The sequence below is a fragment of the Dermacentor albipictus genome, chromosome 1 (assembly GCF_038994185.2).
Source record: "Dermacentor albipictus isolate Rhodes 1998 colony chromosome 1, USDA_Dalb.pri_finalv2, whole genome shotgun sequence".
Lineage (NCBI taxonomy): Eukaryota > Metazoa > Arthropoda > Arachnida > Ixodida > Ixodidae > Dermacentor > Dermacentor albipictus.
In genome coordinates, this window is record NC_091821.1 from 41,604,906 (window position 1) to 41,624,711 (window position 19,806).

Below are 19,806 nucleotides of genomic sequence, written 5' to 3' on the forward strand. Positions count from 1 at the left end.
GGCTTGCCCTTAAAAATGTTCAGAAATTAACCGCACTGAAGCAGGCTTCAGCAGTTATAATTCAACAGCACCTTAGTCCAAAAACCAGATTGTCAGTACAATTTTTGTTTCCGGTGCCTTCCCGCACTTAGCTGTAAACTTTGTTAGAAACATCCATATAAAGAACGAAATGCAGCAGCACATAGCTTAAAACAGCGTGATGTTCCGATCACCTGTCATTTCAAAACTGCAAGCACAGCCGTCATTTTTTATTCAGGAGCTTGTGATATATTTTACTACCAGCAAGACATGGCTGTATTCTGCACACAAGAGTGAAGCATTCTAGTTGGCTGGAAGCATAAACTTTGCGGTATGCTGCCGTTCTGCGAAGTTCTATCGAAACAGCATGGCACCCCATGCCATGCTGTTTAGGCTGTACGCCTCCTAGAGTTTCCTAGAATTACTAGAGACAGGGTGTCTACCAACCGGGAAAACCGAGAATTATCAGGGATCTTGAGTAGTCTGGAAGAACTCGGGGAGAACTCGGGGAATTTGTGCCTCTATCAAGAAAAATTAGCTGTAAATTTATTGAAAGGGTTTAAAGTCGCGGTAATACTGGCACGAGTAACAGACAGGAATCATAATGAATCGTCTTTGATGCCCTGTCGTCGGCTGGAGGAGTTGCCAGTGTACATTCAACGACCGACTTTCTGGATGCCCGATAATTTGGACGGCTTCGCGGCACCACCACGTTTCCATTGAGTCAATGTATCAGAACGTCTGAAATTTCGGATGCAAGAACCCTTCACCGTTTGATTTTCTGGACGTTTTACCATAACTGCAGGTCCAAAACGGCATTAATCAAAGCCACTACCGCTGCCGTTTTGATTACCTCGCCACCTCAAACCGGCACTCTCGCACGCAGATCCGCTGGCAGCCATAGCCACCACTGCCGCAACCCTAGACCTAGCTGCTTCAATGTTCGCTATTAAGCTTTTTGCCGTTGGGTGCCGTGTTTTTTATAGAAAGAATTCGCTGCTGCCAGCAATGGCACCGACTCTGCCTTTGTGGTCCTCGCGATTGGCTTAGAAGCTTGGAAAGCATGGTACGTGCATAATGCCGGTTCCAGAAAGTCAGCTTCGCTTCTGTACTGAACTGTCACTTGGTGAAGCATATGCAAACGTATTGCAGTGAAGCATAACAAGCATGGAAAGGGGCTATTGCCACGGGACACAGTATGTATTCCTTAATTATACACGCATGCACCCGGTATCTCCTGTCAGAGTACAAGCACCGATATGCCTAATACATGAACCGACAGGCCTTCAGAGCATTTTTGAATGTGCTTGTGGTGGTTTGAGCCCTTAAGGGCAGTAAATGACATGCATTTCTTTTTTCCAACTGTCCAATTTTTCGGACGTTTTCGCAGCCCCTAGTGAGTTCGAAAAATTGGACTTGGATTGTGTAACTAACCAAGAAAATGCTTCAACAAATGGTCCGTGGGGCGAACAAGTGGCGGAAGGATGACAACAACTTTCTAGAAAGGACCTGCGCATTGAGGAATGAACGGGAAAGGAAGCGTGCTGCCGCCGTTTTGAAGGAGCTTGAGCTCAATAAACAAAGGGTTGGCTAATGCCAAGATGCAGCTGTCCCCCCCTCATCCAAACCAAAATAAACTCTTTAAAGCAGTGAAACACAACACTGAGGCGTCGTGCGCGGGCTGAGAGTATGTCAGGACAGCTAAGGTTGACTCACAAGCTGTTGAGAGAGAATCTCAACTGTGACAAAGTTCGGGCCTCATACCACTGAACTTACTATCAGTTGATAGAAACAGCTCATATTCGAAAATATTTTCTTCTGTATGCATCTCCTTTTTATTTGTATTTGAGAATGTCCCACTCGATTTGCAATTTTTTTCGGATACATTTTATTTGCTGTGCATTTTACTAACCCCTTCCTTCTATTCTCTTCTTGAATAACATAAACACTACTCCATAGTATTCAAATTGAATTAAGTTGTTTCTTTTTAAAAGTTTTTTGATGTGCTTACTAGAGAGTGATAACTTCGGGCAATATGGTTTCAGCCCGTCTTGACATAAAACATAGTTCTTCATTACTCAGGGAATTTTGCAATAGCACTCAGGGAAAACCTGGAAAACTCAGGGAATTTAGAAATGTCAACTTGGTAGACACCGTGAGAAACAAATCTGACGCTACGATCGTTCAGCCACCATGTAAATGATGGATAGTACATGGATTTGTTTTATCTTCGTGCTTGGGACTTCAGACATTCTTGTGGCTTCATTTATTACGTTTTTTCTGGGCCTAAACTGGCCTAAATTTCAAAGCAATTTATACTTCTTTCAATGCAGCGGGTAATGATACTCTGCAAGTGGACATAATCGCTGCTAATTTCAGTGGTTCCGCATGTGATTTCAACATAGGGCTTCTCTGCTAGAAGTACTGTGTTTGAATCCTGCCGTCGAACAATTTTACTAGTGCTTGTGTAATGATTTGTAATGCAGTACTTTCTTGAAATTGATCACTTTGCAAAGTCATGAAGACATTTAAAGCCAGGTGGGCGAGGTTTAGGCAAATCTATGTACTACCCATTATTCCCGTGGTCCCTGAACTGCCCTGCTCGTAGGTCCCATATACACTAGCACCACAGTTCCCTCTAGTTGAAACTGTACCTTCGAAGCACAAGACCACGCGTAACTTTCTTCGTGGCTTCTGAAATTCGCACATGGCAGTCACTTGCTCATCTTGAAGACCGTATCATTGTCGCGGTTGAACTAGAGCAAGGCGTGCACAGCCGCAAACCCACTTTGGTCACACTTCCATACTTCAGTATCTCATGCGTGCCCTCTTTTTGCCATGATCGGGTTCAAAGCGTACATTGTAACGGTACGGCGATTTAAACAATGTTTGTTTTAGCTGGAAGCAGTTTCAATAGGCAGGGTCAGAAAATCATAAATGCGCAGAAATGTGGTCATTATATCTGGGATTGTTATAAGTGGGTTCGACTGTATTACATAATTTGGATATAACAAAGCAAATTACTGATTTTACCGACTTTGTTAAATTAACGTTTAACTGAACTTTTTGAAATTTTACATTGTTTTGTCTGTTTATTGGTGCTCAAAGGTGCCCTTAAGCTAGCATATATTTCTTCAGAGAGATTTCATTAGTTTTCTTTGTGTGTTGGAAATCTTTTTTTTTCTTAAATTCCTAGCCTTTCTTCTCATTAACTACTTCAAGTCTAGATTCTTTAGACAATAAAGCTCTCATTGCATCACAAAAAAGAAAGTACTTGAAGACTGGTTATAAGACTATTTAAATTGAGGTTGTGCACCATGAACATCTTTGTGTTGATAATACATTGAGAGGATATGTTGAATGCCTGCTGTCTGAAATAGGTCTGCCTTTCCTGATCAGGCAGAACATTCCAGTCTCCTATTTTCTATCCTTGCCTATTTTATTCATGTCTTCCTTAGGTGCCCTTTTTCTAGACAGTGGCATCAAAGTGGCTGACAGGGTCTTTTCTACAACTCTTTTCTCGGAGCCTGATCTTCTGGACGTCTGGGTCAACTACCCACCACACCCCTTGCAGGTGACATTGTTATCTATGCCTTAAGCGTTCGAGTGGTGCACTGGTTGTGCTGTTCACATACACTTTCCACTGTTTATATTGAAGACCCGAAGCGCATACCTTTTTGACTGTTGTTTGCACTTATGAAAAGCATGTGCTGCCACTCTCCTAGTGCTGTCTGATGAATTCTCACATACAGTCACAATGGTCCAATTCAAATTATGGCTGCACCCAGGGAGTTGCCATTGCTGTTCAGAGGTGTTCTGGTTTAATTAATGTGCATTTAGCAATTCAGCTGTTCTTGCAGGGCATGTAAATGTAGTAGTTTGCAGATATTAGCATCACCATACTATCTATGCCCCAAGCTTGCTTCTCCATAGCATCCAAACTTGTGGATGCTCTTTTAAAGTTCAGCCATCATATCTTGTGTGAGTGAAGTTTCCATCTTGCAGGCATATTGGAGCATGTGTATTTGTAACACTCACATGCAAATGCTCACAGCTGATGGCTTGAGCCTTGGCCTCTGTGGTGCCTCGTTTGTGATTTGAGCAATTGTGTTTCGCTGAAGCACAACAGCTGTGTTGAAATGTGTGTTGTATGCTTACAGGAACAAGTGCCTGAGGGTGATAGAAAGTGGATTGACTCCGTTCCGCTGCTGAAGGTAAGTGCTTTAAACTGCAAAATTATTAAGTGAGCCTAGTTCGTATGCTGATGTGTGGTGCGCAGTGTTGGGCAATTTATGCTGATGTATACTTTTGCTAACTGGCTTTTCCTAATAGTAATCCTGAGTGTCCAAATTTATGAAATAAGTTGCAGAATAATTTTCTGGGACAGATTAAAAATAGGGCAAATCGGTGTGATGAGAAATAAAATGTTATGAAAACAGTGCATTTTGCAATCATTGGTGTTTTTTTGAAGCACCATATGCTAGTTTCGAAGCTAAGCTGGTTAGGCATAGCGGCACCCTCTGCACTTGCTTGGCACTGAGCTGACAGTAGTGGGCCAGAGATAATCTATGGGAATGGACAGCATTGAGCCTTGTGTGTCGATGATCCAAAACTCTCCTTCAGATGTTGCTTGGGAACTTTGCCATTAGGGTGTGCATTCCTTAAGAAATAATGCATTTTTTCACATTCTGCGAGCAGTGAGAAATGCATGAAATGCACTGCTGCATGCACACATCACTGCAGCAGTGTACATTGCATTACACCATCAGACAAACTTTGCCTAAAATTTATCCATTGTACCCGATCGTCCTTTATAGCTGTCTTTGTTAAAAGCTGAATTTGTTGCATTGACAATATGGGCAGAACAAATGAAGTGAGAAGAATGGTGTGTTGCATTTGAAAGTATGCTGTATGCAGATCTGTTGCAGCGGGTGTGGACTGTACTCATGTTTGGTTTGCAAGCTAAGTATTCAAAATGTTTCTAGTACTAGAAATGACACGAATATTCTAAATATAATAAATATATTGCTGACTGGGCACAATAAAACATAATTCTTTACATTTGTTTCTATTTACCTTGCTGAACATTAATATGCAGAAGATAAAAATAATGATCAATATCCAAGCAAAGGAACAAGAGTTCAAGATCGCCAGTCAGCCTCTAGAGTCTGTGAAGGAGTACGTTTACCTAGGTCAATTAATCGCACTGCAGGGAACCCTGATCATGATAAAGAAATTCATAGAAGAATAAAAATGGGTTGGATTACATACGGTAGGCATTGTCAGCTCCTGACGGGAAGCTTACCATTATCATTGAAAAGGAAGGTGTACAATCAGTGCATTTTACCGGTGCTAACATATAGGACAGAAACTTGGAGACTGACAAAGAAACTCGAAAACAAGTTAAGGACTGCACAAATAGTGATGGAATGAAGAATGATAGGCCTAACGTTAAGAGACAAGAATAGAGTGGTGTAGATCAGAGAGCGAATGGGGATAGCCAGTATTCTAATTGACATTAAGAGAAAGAAAGTGCGCTGGGCAGGTCATGTAATGTGCAGGTTAGATAACCGTTCGACCATTAGGGTTACAGAATGGGTACTAAGAGAAGGAATGTGCAGTCGAGGATGTCAGAAGACTAGGTGGGGTGATGAAATTAAGGAATTTGCAGGCGCTAATTGAAATCGATTGGCGCGAGATAGCGTTAATTGGAGATCGCAGGGAGAGGCCTTCGTCCTGCTGTGGACTTAAAATATGATGATGATGATGATGACGATGATGATGATGAACTTGTAAATGTGTACCCAGTTTGGCGTTAAAGGGACCCTGAAACAATTTTGATGATTGTGTACAAATGTGCTGAGTCATTAGGGTAGGTCCTTATGATCAATAAGAGATGAATTTGAGTGCTCTGCTCAAAATGTCATAAGAAGCCAACAAACATTGACACCAAGGACAACATAGGGGAAATTACTTGTGCTTAATAAATGAAATAAAGAAATGAAGAATTAATGGGAATTAAAGTGGATGAAAAAACAACTTGCCACAGGTGGGAACCGAACCCACAACCTTCGCATTTCGCGTGCGATGCTCTACCACTTGAGCTACCGCGGTGCTGTTTTCCCATCCACTTTCTTGGGTATTTATGTGTCCTAGTAGAAGCCTGGGAGTGTTAGCCAGCGCCACCACACACAGACCTTGGCAGCGGACGTGGGACGTCCTTTTTGCCGCAGGCGTCACGAGAACGTGATCTTTTTGGGTGAAGGCAACTGGTCAATAAACCCACATATGCTACCTGAAGGCATCAATGTAGCCGGATTCGAGACCCTCGTTATGTAATAAACGAGAAGAAAGGGGGTTAACCGAGGGTCCCGATTTTATTAGTCATATCATAAGAAGCCAACAAACATTGACACCAAGGACAACATAGGGGAAATTACTTGTGCTTAATAAATGAAATAAAGAAATGAAGAATTAATGGAAATTAAAGTGGATGAAAAAACAACTTGCCGCAGGTGGGAACCGAACCCACAACCTTCGCATTTCGCATGCGATGCTCTACCACTTGAGCTACCGAGGCGCTGTTTTCCCATCCACTTTCTTGGGTATTTATGTGTCCTAGTAGAACCCTGGGAGTGTTAGCCAGCGCCACCACACACAGACCTTGGCGGCGGACGTGGGACGTCCTTTTTGCCGCAGGCGTCACGAGAACGTGATCTTTTTGGGTGAAGGCAACTGTTTAATAAACCCACATATGCTACCTGAAGGCATCAATGTAGCCGGATTCGAGACCCTTGTTATGTAATAAAGGAGAAGAAAGGGGGTTAACCGAGGGTCCCAAGTGGTAGAGCATCGCACGCGAAATGCGAGGGTTGTGGGTTCGGTTCCCACCTGCGGCAAGTAGTTTTTTCATCCACTTTAATTTCCATTAATTCTTCATTTCTTTATTTCATTTATTAAGCACAAGTAATTTCCCCTATGTTGTCCTTGGTGTCGGCGTTTGTTGGCTTCTTCTGATATGACTAATAAAAATCGGGCCCCTCGGTTAACCCCCTTTCTTCTGCTCAAAATGTGTAATTTATTATAAGGTATGAAAAATGTACATCACTACCAATCGCTGCTGAAAACACCCCGCAGTTTTCAGCTGCCCCTTGATGTCACTCAGGCAAGTGATCCTATTGGCTAGCAACATTATGTCATCTTGAATGCGTGAAACATGCCACTTCATTAAAGGGTCCCTCACCAAGCCACAGCAAATTTTGGTTACCTGTATACTGGAAGTTATCTGGCCTCTAAGGAGCGCTCTACCACAAGAATTTTTCAATTTAGTTCATTAATATTCATTAATAGCAGAAATAGAAATATTTGAAGCTCCGCGAACCCCTGATTTCAGGAGGCGAGTGCCACTGCCAACATAGACCCTCTCTCCACTTGCCCCATCTAGCCTCCGCAAATGAAATTCCTTCCCTGTGTTCTCCCATACTGGAGCTAAAGGATCGCATGACAAATGCGTCATGGGCCCCACCTTATTTTTTTCTCCCTCTCACACACGCATTTTTGCTGAGTGGTGCACTTCCGGTGACAGTCTTGGGTGCGAGCTGTTGAGTTTGTCTCTTTTCACGAAGCAGACAATTTTGTGCACTCTGCATGAGAACACCTGATTAGCTGTATAAATCGGTGCCACAATCATGAGCACTGAGGTAGGTGCAATAAAATGAAAGGCATGATCACAGTGCTGGAACATGGTAGAATATGACATAGTTTCGGTCTCTGCACACATGGCTGCACAATGTGGGAACAAGCAGACGAAACGGCACTAGTTCTCTCTCACTATGGTACGAAGTGAAACAAAAACACGCAGACATTCGGTTTGTATATCCTATTATTTCTCTAAACTTCAATTTGTCTATGGAAGCAAAGATTAAACAAATAACTGATGTTGCCTTGAATAATTCTCGAAGTCATGTGCCACTTGTGGGGTTCTCCTCCCGTGCTCTTGGGACAAAGGAATGACAACACAGTAGTGCAAACAATCACAAGGGCATTTATTGCACCTTTCATAGATCAATGCCTGCTAGCCGAGTTGCTATCCACAAAACATGCCGATGGGTGCGCGACAAATCTAGAAGTCCGATTCACCGCGACCGGATAACGAGCGAATATGTTCGCCCCATGCTGGATCCCAACGCCTGGTCGTTTGCGCGTACTGTCACACGAACGGTGGCGCGTTCGAAGGCAGCCACGCGAGACGGTCTCGCAGAAGCATGGATTGGCGCACGCGTGGGACGTCCGCTGAGTTCGCCTATTCGCCGCCCAAGAGCGAGCGCCTTCCACTCCCGCGCCCAAATAACCCCACCGGTAGCAGCGCAACACTCGCGCCATCTCTCGCACTGCGCTTCAACCACACCGACTGCCGCGGGCGTCACGCAGGCCACGCGGTGAAGCGGGATTGCAGGAGATGGAAGAAAACAAGATATCAGGGGACGCGCAAGAATCGCGCATCCCCACACACTATGAGTGACGTCACAACACGGCGATGTTGTAGGTGCACCTGCATGATTGACGTCGACTCTTAGGTTAGGAATGCGGCACCCACAAAAAGAAGGGCAAACGGCGCTTGGTTTAAGATTTAAGCTCTGTCCGCAGCACGTGGGAATGTAATACTTAGCAGACACGATCATTAGCGTGCATTGTATGCACTGTGCTTATCAACTCAACATGGTCTGACCTGGTGAGGGGTCTTTTAAGGTTATTTTTTAATAGCACAGATATGCATAGTAACTTGTGTACCCTTAAAAATAAGTGCACAAATGCAATAAATGTGGATGTTTCTTCAAACCAGTGGCCTGCTTCCACCTGAGAATTCAGATCGTCTGCTACAGCTCTAGTGATAGCAGTTTATGGGACACGAAGGGGTACTCGCATGAAAATAGGAGCAGTAATATCTTCTGTGGCAGCAGGAACTTGAATGGTACCAGTGCTGCAGTACACTCATCTTGCACTGCAGGTGTGTGCAAGGAGTAAACTGCAGTGACTGCTTGCTGTAGAAGAGGCGAGCGCTGAGCGTCAATGTCAACACCAACCTCCTTGGTCAATGCAGTTTTGAAAAGAAATATGCTTTCATCAGCGACTGCAGGTTCCGCATTTGTCAGAGAGCCAAGTTTTGTGTATAATTTGCCCAGAATGGTAGCAGAAAGATATTGCTACAAGCCGAGATAAAAAAATAAAGCATTGCGAAGGCAATTGAATGTGCCTTACAACGTCTCAAAATGTCCGTCAGAAAGTCGCCATCTTGAGTTGGACTTTGGTGTAGTGGTACCCTCTCCGCTTCCCACCCAGAAAGTGTGTATACATTGCACAGGAAAGACATGCAGACACTCCCTCAATTCAAATCAAATGGAAGTAGACAAGGCTTGCGTCACTGCATGGAAGAGGCAGGACATAGCGATAGCCGCAGGGTGTAAACGTGGGGGAAAGCAGCAGTTTGAGAGGAGGATAATGCTTAACCACTTGTACCTGTTTTATTATGGTGCACTCACTCGAAATTCTTATGAGAAAGCATTCCTTGAAAGTTATCCTGTATCTAGGCATACAACAAAAACTGTTTCGGGGACCCTTCAGCACTATGGTTGCCGTCTGGGTGGTTTTCCACCAGCACAACTGATTTTTCTGTCACAGTTTGCGCTATTGAATGGACACCCACACCAGCACACCATCTCTCATTTTTCTGACTCTCCCTAGATCGGCGCATATATTGCAAGCATTCTGTTTTGGATTCATACATAACGGCTGAATTGTCACAATCGGATTCCTTTTGAATTCCTTAAAATGTTCACGGTCACGAAACATATGCTGTGAGATGTTGCAAGACTGAGTGGTCCATCCTTCTACTTTTATTTTTTCTCCTGGCTGTTCTCCTTTGAGTCTAAGCGTGACTTCTGGTTCTTATGTCTTCTCTGCGGCCACCCACTGATGACTTCTCGCATAACTAGCACAGTCAATTTGAGCCACATATGCACATTACCCATTTTCCCACTCTCATACATCCCTTAGCTACGAAAACAATGCTTAGTGGGCTGTTGGCTTTACTCATTGGTCTTAAATGTTTTAAATGTGTGCCAAATTTTACAGTCCCTTCAGTAGATTTCAGTCATGCAAATTTTGTACTCTATTTATTGCCGCTTTATTTTGCTTTCATTTTATTTGTATTTTTGCATACAGTACTTATCTAAAAAAAAGTGCTTCCTTTTCACCCCCTTACTAGAATGGGCTTGCCACACGTGCTGTACTACAGGAGTCCTGCATACATGTGGCGCAAAATGCAGGAAAAAGGATACTGTGTTTCAGCAGTTCTTTTATAAACTATGTTTGCAGACAAACATACACTGCCACTTTGTATTGCTTTTTGCCTAGCTCATTTGTCATTACTTCTGCATTACTTATTCCCGAGTTTATTGCTTGATGGTAAAAGCATTGTGTAGCTGCTTGTGCAGGGCCAAATGCCTCCTAGTTGATGAGCATTTGATGCTGAATAATGTATAGGTTTGGGAAACCAGACACTGTAGATTCCTGCATTTTTTTAATTGGTAATGGCAAAATAAGCTTTTACTGTAATGGCTTGCTAAACTATTTTTTTTGTTGTTAGCAACATAATTGTAATGTTTTACATGTTAAAGTCAACAAATTGCTGATAAGTTCACCTGCTTATTATTATTCAATATTCAGAGTTCTGTATTTGTATTAAAGAATTTTGATATTCGTATACTGCTAAATAAGATGTTTTAAAAACTAGGGAAAAGCCATCTTGTGTTGCAACATATGAAAGCCAAAGAAGGCTTCCTGCTGTAACATGCATAATAGTAGTAACAAAATTAATAAAGGCAGCATTGTTTACATTATTGCGCATTGTAGCAATGTTCTAGTAATGAAAATGTATTTTATGGCGCATCAGCAATTGTAATCTATGTGTACATTAGTCTGCTTTGAAGAGAATAAAATGCGAACATTAGTTGTTTGAGGAATGAGTATAGTCAGTAATTATATGACAGCAGACACTACACAAAATCAATTTAATTCCTCAAAAATACATAACCAGATATTTAGCTTTTTACTGAGTATTTATGTAATAGCAGCAGTTATATAATTCACATAACAGCCATGCCCTTAGCTTTGCTGGTATTTAAACATAACTGTTGAATACAATTGAATGTTGCAATATGATTGAATGGTTTCTCTGTGCTAAACTAGTAGTACCATGCCATTAAGTTATCTGGCTACAAAATGAAGTGATTGTTGTTGCTGTCATTCTAATTTTGCAGAAACTGAATGAGTTTGAACAGCTGACTGGCATTGAGTTTACCCACATACGACTGCTGGCCAAAGCCTTCACTCACCGCAGCATTGGATTCAACAACCTAACCTTGTAAGAAGCACCTCATTTTAGCCATTCTACCATGCAAGACAGTCTCAATGGCTGCACTGTAACACCACCAGTTTTGTCATTCGTTCTGCCCTCAGTGTGTGGTGTGTGTAGGGCACTATAAAGCAGGGAGTTACAATAGAAAAGTGATGAAGTGTACAGAGTAAGCATAATGCAAAAAAAAATATAGTATGCAAGTAGACCAGGTGCATTTAACTATAACTAATTTGTCATGAAATTTAATATAATCATGTTGCACAACCTTCAGTCTAGGTCCAAAAATAAAAAGTTCACTAGGGAAGACAGTACCATTTCATTACTGTTCGGGACAGAAAGAACTAATAAAACACTTGTGTGGAATTGCTTTTCAACATTGTAGTAACACTCTTGGCATGCAGTTATGCATATTGAACAATTTTGTGATGAAAACCTGTTTCGTTGACTGTTTCAATTCGGACCAGTCTACACCTTGTTAATAAGCTGGGGAACTCATCACGGTTGCTGTCTTATCAGGTACCAACGTTGGCCCAAGCTACTGCAGAGTCAGCTTTGCAGCTTTTAGACTTGAACCTTGCCGACATAGTCCTTATCCATTCCATCATTTCACCCTCAAAAATATTGTCACAGTCGGTAATGTGGCAAGAAGACGACGCTGATGGTGGTCTTAGAGACGACGAAGAAGTGTTTAACAGTATCGATGCTCTACGCTTGTTGGCTCAGCCATTAAAAGCCACTTGTAAATAGACGAACGCTTCTTCCTTCCCATAACATCATTGGTGGAGGTGCAGGGTAATCACTTGAGCAAGACGGAGCTCCGCAGCGAACGTAACCTGGCCGCCATGTCATCCGAAGGAGAGAGTTCAACTGCGGCCCCGGCGTCGCCACCGACGGTCATCCTGGCCCAGCCTCGCGACCCTGGCATGTTTTCCGGGATTGACAACGTTGACGTTGGCGACTGGTTACAGAATTATGAACGGGTCAGCGCACACAACAGGTGGGATAACACGCTTATGCTGGCTAATATAATATTCTACCTCAAGAAAACAGCACGGGTCTGGTTCGAAACACATGAAGAAGAGATTACGAGTTGGGACCAGTGTAAACAGAAGCTTAGAGATTTGTTCGGCAAACCCGTCGGCCGCCAACGTGCTGCGAAGAAGGACCTTGGGACCCGTGTACAGACGTCCACTGAATCTTACGTGGCATATATCCAGGACGTCCTCGCTCTTTGCCGCAAAGTAGATAACAATATGGCAGAGGCAGACAAGGTCAGCCACGTCTTAAAGGGCATCGCGGACGACGCGTTTAACCTGCTTGTTTATAAGAACATCACAATGGTCAGTGAGATAATTCACGAATGTCGCCGCTTTGAAGACGCGAAGAGTCGCCGCATAGTTCGACAGTTTACTCGTCTACCTAATACCACAGCTTCGTCAGCGTGCGAAGACATTTGTCCACCGCGTGAGTCCACCTCCAGCGAGAACGTCGTACGTATCGTTTGGCGAGAAATCGAAGCAGCGTCTCCTTCCACGCCAGTCACGCACTGCTTTGACGATTCCCAGCCGCTTGTGTCCCTCATTCAGTCGGTCATTCGCCAAGAACTTGCCAATGTAGGTCTTCCATCCATCTGCTCCGACAGCCGTGCTGACTTTGCTTCATCTGCTGCCTCTGCCCCTGTTCACCGGAGCCAATACGGTCCATATCCGAGCTATCGCAACCTGGCCGAATGGCGCACCCATGACGATAGACCCATCTGCTTTTACTGTGGACGTGTGGGCCACATCTCTCGCCACTGTCAAAGTTCCTGGCCAGCCCACTCACGACCAAGCTTTCCCGCCTACCGCCGCTCCCCACTGAATCCTTGCCCGCCATCACTCTCCACCGAGGTTGAAGACGCACCTGACACCGCTCGAGCCACCGCGACCAGCCGATCGCCATCACCACATAGTCGCCGCTCCCGTTCACCCCAGCTGCGTCGCTCTCCATCCCCAGCTTACCGTCGCTGCTCTCTGACGGGAAACTAACTGGGGCAGCTCCTGGAGGTGACGCTGCTCTAGAACACCGGCCTGGAATTCCTCTGCTGACCCTGCCTACTAATCGGAACCTTCTGGACGTGGACGTGGATGGTTTGCCCGTTACAGCACTCATCGACACTGGAGCCCAAATTTCCATCATGAGTGCGGAGCTTCGAACGCGCTTGAAGAAAGTACTTACCCATGCTCCGACTCGACTGCTCCAGGTCGCTGATGGTGCAACTCCGGCTGTGCTTGGAATGTGTACTGCTCGTGTCAGTGTCGCCGGTCGCCACACGTCCGTTTTGTTTAGTGTGCTTGAACATTGCCCTCATAATGTGATCCTCGGACTCGACTTTTTGTTGGCCCATTCTGCTCTGATTGACTGTTCCGCCGGTGTTGTACAACTTGACCTACCCCTACCTGTTCCCATTGACCTTCCAGATCAAGCACCAGCTCAACTTTGTTCCGCGGATTTTATACGCCTGCCATCTCTTGCAGCAACCTTCATCCCTGTTTTAGCCAGCCCACCTGTACCTGACAGAGACTATGTCCTTACTCCCGCGACGTCAGTCCTGCTTTCTTACAATGTCTCCTTCCCACACACCATCGTTTCTGTTGCGGACAATCAGACATGTCTTCCCATCCTAAATTTCGGACAGTGCCCACAAGTAGTTCCTCAAGGCATGTCTCTTGCCACGTTGTCACCAACGCACGAGTGCCACATTTCTGCTCTATCTGTTGCGCCGTCTTCGACCACTGCTCATTCTGCGCCTTCTGCATCAGTACCGACTGACGACTTTACAAAGATGATTGCACCGGACCTCTCAACCCAAGAAGCCACACAGCTCCGTGGCCTCCTCGACTCCTACTCCGACATTTTCGATCTGAACGATCGCCCTTTGTGTCAAACTACAGTCGTCACACATCGGATAAATACCGGCGATGCAGCACCTGTTCGCAGACGCCCATACCGGGTGTCGCCCTCTGAACGACAAGTTATCCAGAGCGAGGTTGACAAGATGCTTGCCAAAGGGATTATTGAAAACTCTTCCAGCCCATGGGCGTCCCCTGTTGTTCTCGTCAAAAAGAAGGATATCAGCTGGTGATTCTACGTTGACTATCGTCATCTAAACACGATCACCAAGAAAGATGTATATCCACTTCCCCGCATTGACGATGCTCTGGATTGTCTCCATGGTGCCACTTATTTTTCATCTATAGACCTTCGCTCTGGATATTGGCGAATTGCCGTGGACGAAATGGACCATGAAAAGACCGCATTCGTCACACCAGACGGCCTATATCAGTTCCGGGTAATGCCTTTTGGCTTGTGCAATGCCCCGGCGACCTTTGAACGAATGATGGACATGCTCTTGCGTGGTTTGAAATGGTCCATCTGTTTGTGCTACTTGGATGACGTCATCGTATTCTCTTCAACTTTTGCGACTCATCTTGAAAGACTTTCATCTGTTCTTTCTGTTTTTCGCACCGCTGGCTTGCAGCTCAACTCGTCCAAGTGCCACTTCGGTCACCGCCAAATAACTATGCTCGGACACCTCGTCGATTCATCAGGCATTCGCCCCGACCCAGCTAAAGTTCACGCTGTGCAGAATTTCCCCGTACCAGCTTGTGCCAAAGATGTTCGCAGCTTTATTGGCCTATGCTCATACTTCCGCAGGTTTGTGGAAAATTTCGCCCATGTTGCCCGTCCCCTGACTGACCTCCTGAAGAAAGACGTTCCTTTCTCTTGGGGCTCTGAACAAGCGTCTGCTTTCTCGCAGCTCATCACGCTGCTCACCACACCTCCTGTTCTCGCCCATTTTGACGCCTCCGCTCCGACAGAAATCCGCACTGACGCTAGTGGCTGCGGCATCGGCGCAGTTTTAGCTCAACGCCAATGTGGGCACGACCGCATCATCGCCTACGCCAGCCGCCTTCTCTCTCCCCCAGAGCGCAATTACTCGATTACTGAGCGCGAGTGTCTCGCCCTCATTTGGGCGGTGGGCAAGTTCAGACCCTATATATATGGTCGGCCATTTACAGTTACAACCGACCACCACGCCCTTTGTTGGCTTTCCTCCCTTAAGGATCCCACCGGACGCCTCGGTCGCTGGGCCCTACGGCTGCAGGAATACGCATACACTGTGGTCTACAAGTCGGGTCGTCTACATCAGGACGCCGACTGCCTGTCTCGACATCCCGTCGATGTACCGGACGGCTTAGTGGATGTCGCACCGATCTGCGTTCTTTCGCTCTCTGCCTTGCAAGACATTGGCGCTGAACAATGACGCGATGAGTCGTTACACCCAATTATGGAACGCCTGCTCTCTGATCCGTCTGATCCATCCCTTCACATGTTTGTGCTACAAAATGGCATCCTGTATCGCCGCAACATGCACCCCGACGGGCCCGAACTCCTGACCGTCATTCTGTCTCATCTGCGACAGACTGTACTGCAGCAACTGCACGACGTTCCCACCGCTGGACACCTTGGCATTACGCGGACCTATGACCGAATTCGGCGACGGTTCTTCTGGCCCCGTCTCAACCACTCCGTTCGCCGCTATGTTGCCGCGTGTGAGTCGTGTCAACGCCGGAAAAGACCAGCTGTGCCTCCTGCCGGACTGCTGCAGCCTTTGGATATACCGGCCGACCCCTTTTTTCGCGTTGCCGTTGATCTTCTCGGACCATTCCCTATGTCGAATGACGGAAATAGGTGGATTGCCGTCGCCACGGACTATACAACTCGCTATGCCATTACTAGAGCCCTACCGACCAGCTGCGCTACAGACGTTGCTGATTTCTTGCTTCACGACGTTATCTTGCACCACGGTGCACCTCGTCAACTTCTCACCGATCGCGGCAGGTACTTTCTTTCCAAAGTCATAGACGAGCTACTTCGATCATGTGCTACTAAAGACAAACTTACTACCGCTTACCATCCTCAAACTAACGGTCTTACCGAACGCCTGAACCGCACATTAACTGACATGCTCGCAATGTATGTTTCCTCCGATCATCGCGACTGGGACATCGCTCTACCATTTGTCACGTTCGCCTACAATTCCTCGCGCCACGACACAGCTGGCTATTCCCCCTTCTATCTCCTCTTCGGCCGTGAGCCAACTTTGCCTTTCGAGACACTCCTCTCGACCACGCTCGATTGGCCGACAGAGTACACTCGGGATGTCATAACCACAGCGACCCAAGCACGCCAGATTGCCCGCATTCGTCTTTCTGCTTCACAGACACGCCAGAAGTGCCGTTACGACCAGCGCCATCACGACGTGCATTATGAACCAGGTGCTCTTGTGCTAGTCTGGTATCCAACTCGGCATGTTGGTCTTTCGGAGAAATTCCTCTCGCGATACTATGGCCCTTACCGCATCCTTCGCCAGGTGACCCCTGTCACATATGAAGTGTCTTCGCTGGATGCCACGGTGCCTTCACCTCTCTCTGACATCATCCACGTCAGCCGTCTCAAACCTTACCTTTCTCGGACAGATGAGCCGCACCAATCAGGTGCTTTTTCCAACGGGGGTGATGTCACAGTCGGTAATGTGGCAAGAAGACGACGCTGATGGTGGTCTTAGAGACGACGAAGAAGTGTTTAACAGTATCGATGCTCTACGCTTGTTGGCTCAGCCATTAAAAGCCACTTGTAAATAGACGAACGCTTCTTCCTTCCCGTAACAATATACACAAATTCTTCTATCATAGACGTGATAAAACATTGTTGTTTAAAAAGACAATGACGCCGGTCTATGTACATTTTGCAATTTTGTCCTTGATTTTAGCTAGCTTTCATGGATACTGTTCTGATTATAATCTGATTAAGTGCTTCATAAGAGATAATTATCTGTAAGCTCCGCTCTAAGAATTTGCATTCTTCAAACCAAATAATGTACACTGATTTCATCAGTGACAGCGGGAAATTAGTGCCTGAGGTGACCGAACCATGTACAGGCTCAGTGGCATTCAGCAGCTCTTTCTGATCATTTAATATCGGGCAGGATGAAACTCTGTCACTAGTGTAGTGACGGTAATGTAGAGCAGTGACCTCCATTACCAGAGGGCTATTTCAAGAAGCATTTGCTCTCAGCAGCCTTTCTCCAGACAAAAATGGGCACCATGAGGGTGACAGAACAGAGCAAAAACAGCTGTGTTAAGGCCTTATCATGTTAAGGGTTCTTCTGAGGCCCACTGCTGCTAACATGCAAGAGAGTGCTCAAAAGCTATATAGTCTGATTAAAAATTTTTCACCCATTTTGTACTCTGACCAGGGGCTCAAACCAGAGGCTAGAATTCCTGGGCGACACCGTTTTGCAGCTGGTTGCTTCTGAGTATCTCTACAAGTACTTTCCAGAGCACCATGAAGGCCATTTATCTGTAAGTCCTTGGGTACTGTGGTTGTGTTACCTCAGCATTGGAGGGTCTTGTCTTACCTTATCAGTCCACGTGGCAGTACTGAATATTCATTTTCATTCTCCTGAGGTTGTTTCAAAGGTGTGTTAACACGCTGGTGTCACAAGTTACACAAAGAACTGATGCCACTTGTGGAGAAATAACACTCATCTGTACTACGCAAATAGGTGAATAAATATGGAACAACCACATATAACTAAGAGTCACAGTGTAAAAAGCCAAGAGCTGAAACAAAGAAGCAGCGCACAATATTAGTGCTGTTTTTGCACTTGTCTTATGTGGTTATATTCCCGATTTTTCCTGCTAGAACTTTCAATGTGACTAACTCTGACTTAGTTAACCACCTTTCCAGTCATCACTGGTAAAGTTGTACTAGACTGCTACTTCTGTACCATAACTATTACTGTAGCAGTCATTGTCCACCTTTGCAGATGCTAAGTTTGACAGTGATTTACAACATTTCAATATGTCCGTCAGGAAGCCGGTATCTTGAGTCAGACCCAAGATAGTGGTTCACTTAGCAGCTGCCAGCTTTGCAGATGCCAAGTCAGGCCATGTGCATGTGCACTACAATACAGCTTTTAAGAGGAAGCTTTATTTCGTGCCCAGCTCCGATGCCGTCTATTCAAATACATGTAAAATGCAGAAATGCTTTTCTGAAATAAGCCCTGCGTTGATTTTAATGAAATTTAGTGCGCTTGAGAGAAAAAGTTAGATTCCAGTGACTGTTGGAAGCGCAATTCTGATTTAGGACCTGGACATTTTTACAAACATTGGTGAAAATCGGTCAAATCGGACAAATCCTTAACTCTGCACCAAAAACAGTTCTGTAAACTGCATCCATTAGAACATACATAGTGAAAAAAATTGATATACAGTCTACTCTCATTACAACGGACCCGTGTATAACAGACTTTCGGATATAATGGACCACATTTCAGCCTTGGGTTGGTCTACCTATTTTATTAATGCAACAAAGTTCGCTTTTAATGGACCGCGCTACAACGGACTATCGGCTGCAGCGGTTGCAATTAGTGGCAATTTTTTTAAGATCGGGCGTATAAAATGTACTTTTGCCGGGTCGACACAGGCTGACAACTGACTTGCGAGGGTCAGCCGACGATTGCGGCTCAATATTGTGTGCGCGAGGGAGGAAGGAGGAGTGGAAACGCGCTGTCTTCTCTCTCGCACGAAGCACAGAGGGAGGCAAGAGAGAGGGGGGTTCTACTATGCCGCCTGCTGTATACGGCGCAGCCGCAGTGTCTTGAAAGCGATCTGCAGTGTGGACAAAGTGCTCACCCGCGTGGGTGTCTATCTTGAAAACTATCTGCAGTGTAGACAACGTATGCGACCGCGTGGCTGCCGTATTTTGAAAGCGATCTGTAATGTGGACAAAGTGCGCGCCTGCGGCTGCCTTATCTTGAAAGCAATCTGCAATGTGAACAGAGTGTGCGCCCGCGTGGCCGCCGTAACTTGAAAGCGATCTGAAATGTGGACAAAGTGCGCGCCCGCGCTCCATAACTTAAATGATATCTGTGATGGGGACGAAGTGCCCACACACGTGGGCGCTGTATCTTGAAAGAGATCTGCGATGTGGACAAAGTGCTCGCCCATGTGGGCGCTGTATCTTGAAAGCGATCTGCGATGCAGACCAAGTGCGCACCGTGTGGCCGACTTATCTTGAAAGTAATCTACAATGACAAAGTGCGTGTGGGTGCCATAACTTGACAGTGATCTGCGATGTGGAAAAACCAGTGACGGTAGCTTCGTATGCGCTGTGCTTTCGACGTTTAGTTCGCATTGAAGCGAGAGACAGCACAAAAGTCAATTCGCTCGCTGCTACTGCTGCAAAACTGCAACTTCTTTTGTTTGCTTTTTACCTTAGACGTTCGTCACTCACCCTTTGCAATAAAGTTGTGAGACATAATA

General features: G+C 45.5%; 1 protein-coding gene across 4 annotated transcripts in view; it reads left to right on the forward strand.

The window, feature by feature from the left end:
* Positions 1–19,806, forward strand: part of drosha (ribonuclease 3 drosha) — a 213,848-nt gene that overhangs the window by 134,323 nt on the left and 59,719 nt on the right. For all 4 annotated transcript variants that reach the window (XM_065438063.2, XM_065438068.2, XM_065438088.2 and 1 more), the window contains 4 exons: positions 3,477–3,592; positions 4,179–4,232; positions 11,337–11,440; positions 17,736–17,841. In XM_065438063.2, the coding sequence (XP_065294135.1) occupies positions 3,477–3,592; positions 4,179–4,232; positions 11,337–11,440; positions 17,736–17,841 (380 nt within the window). The remainder of the gene's footprint in view (positions 1–3,476; positions 3,593–4,178; positions 4,233–11,336; positions 11,441–17,735; positions 17,842–19,806) is intronic.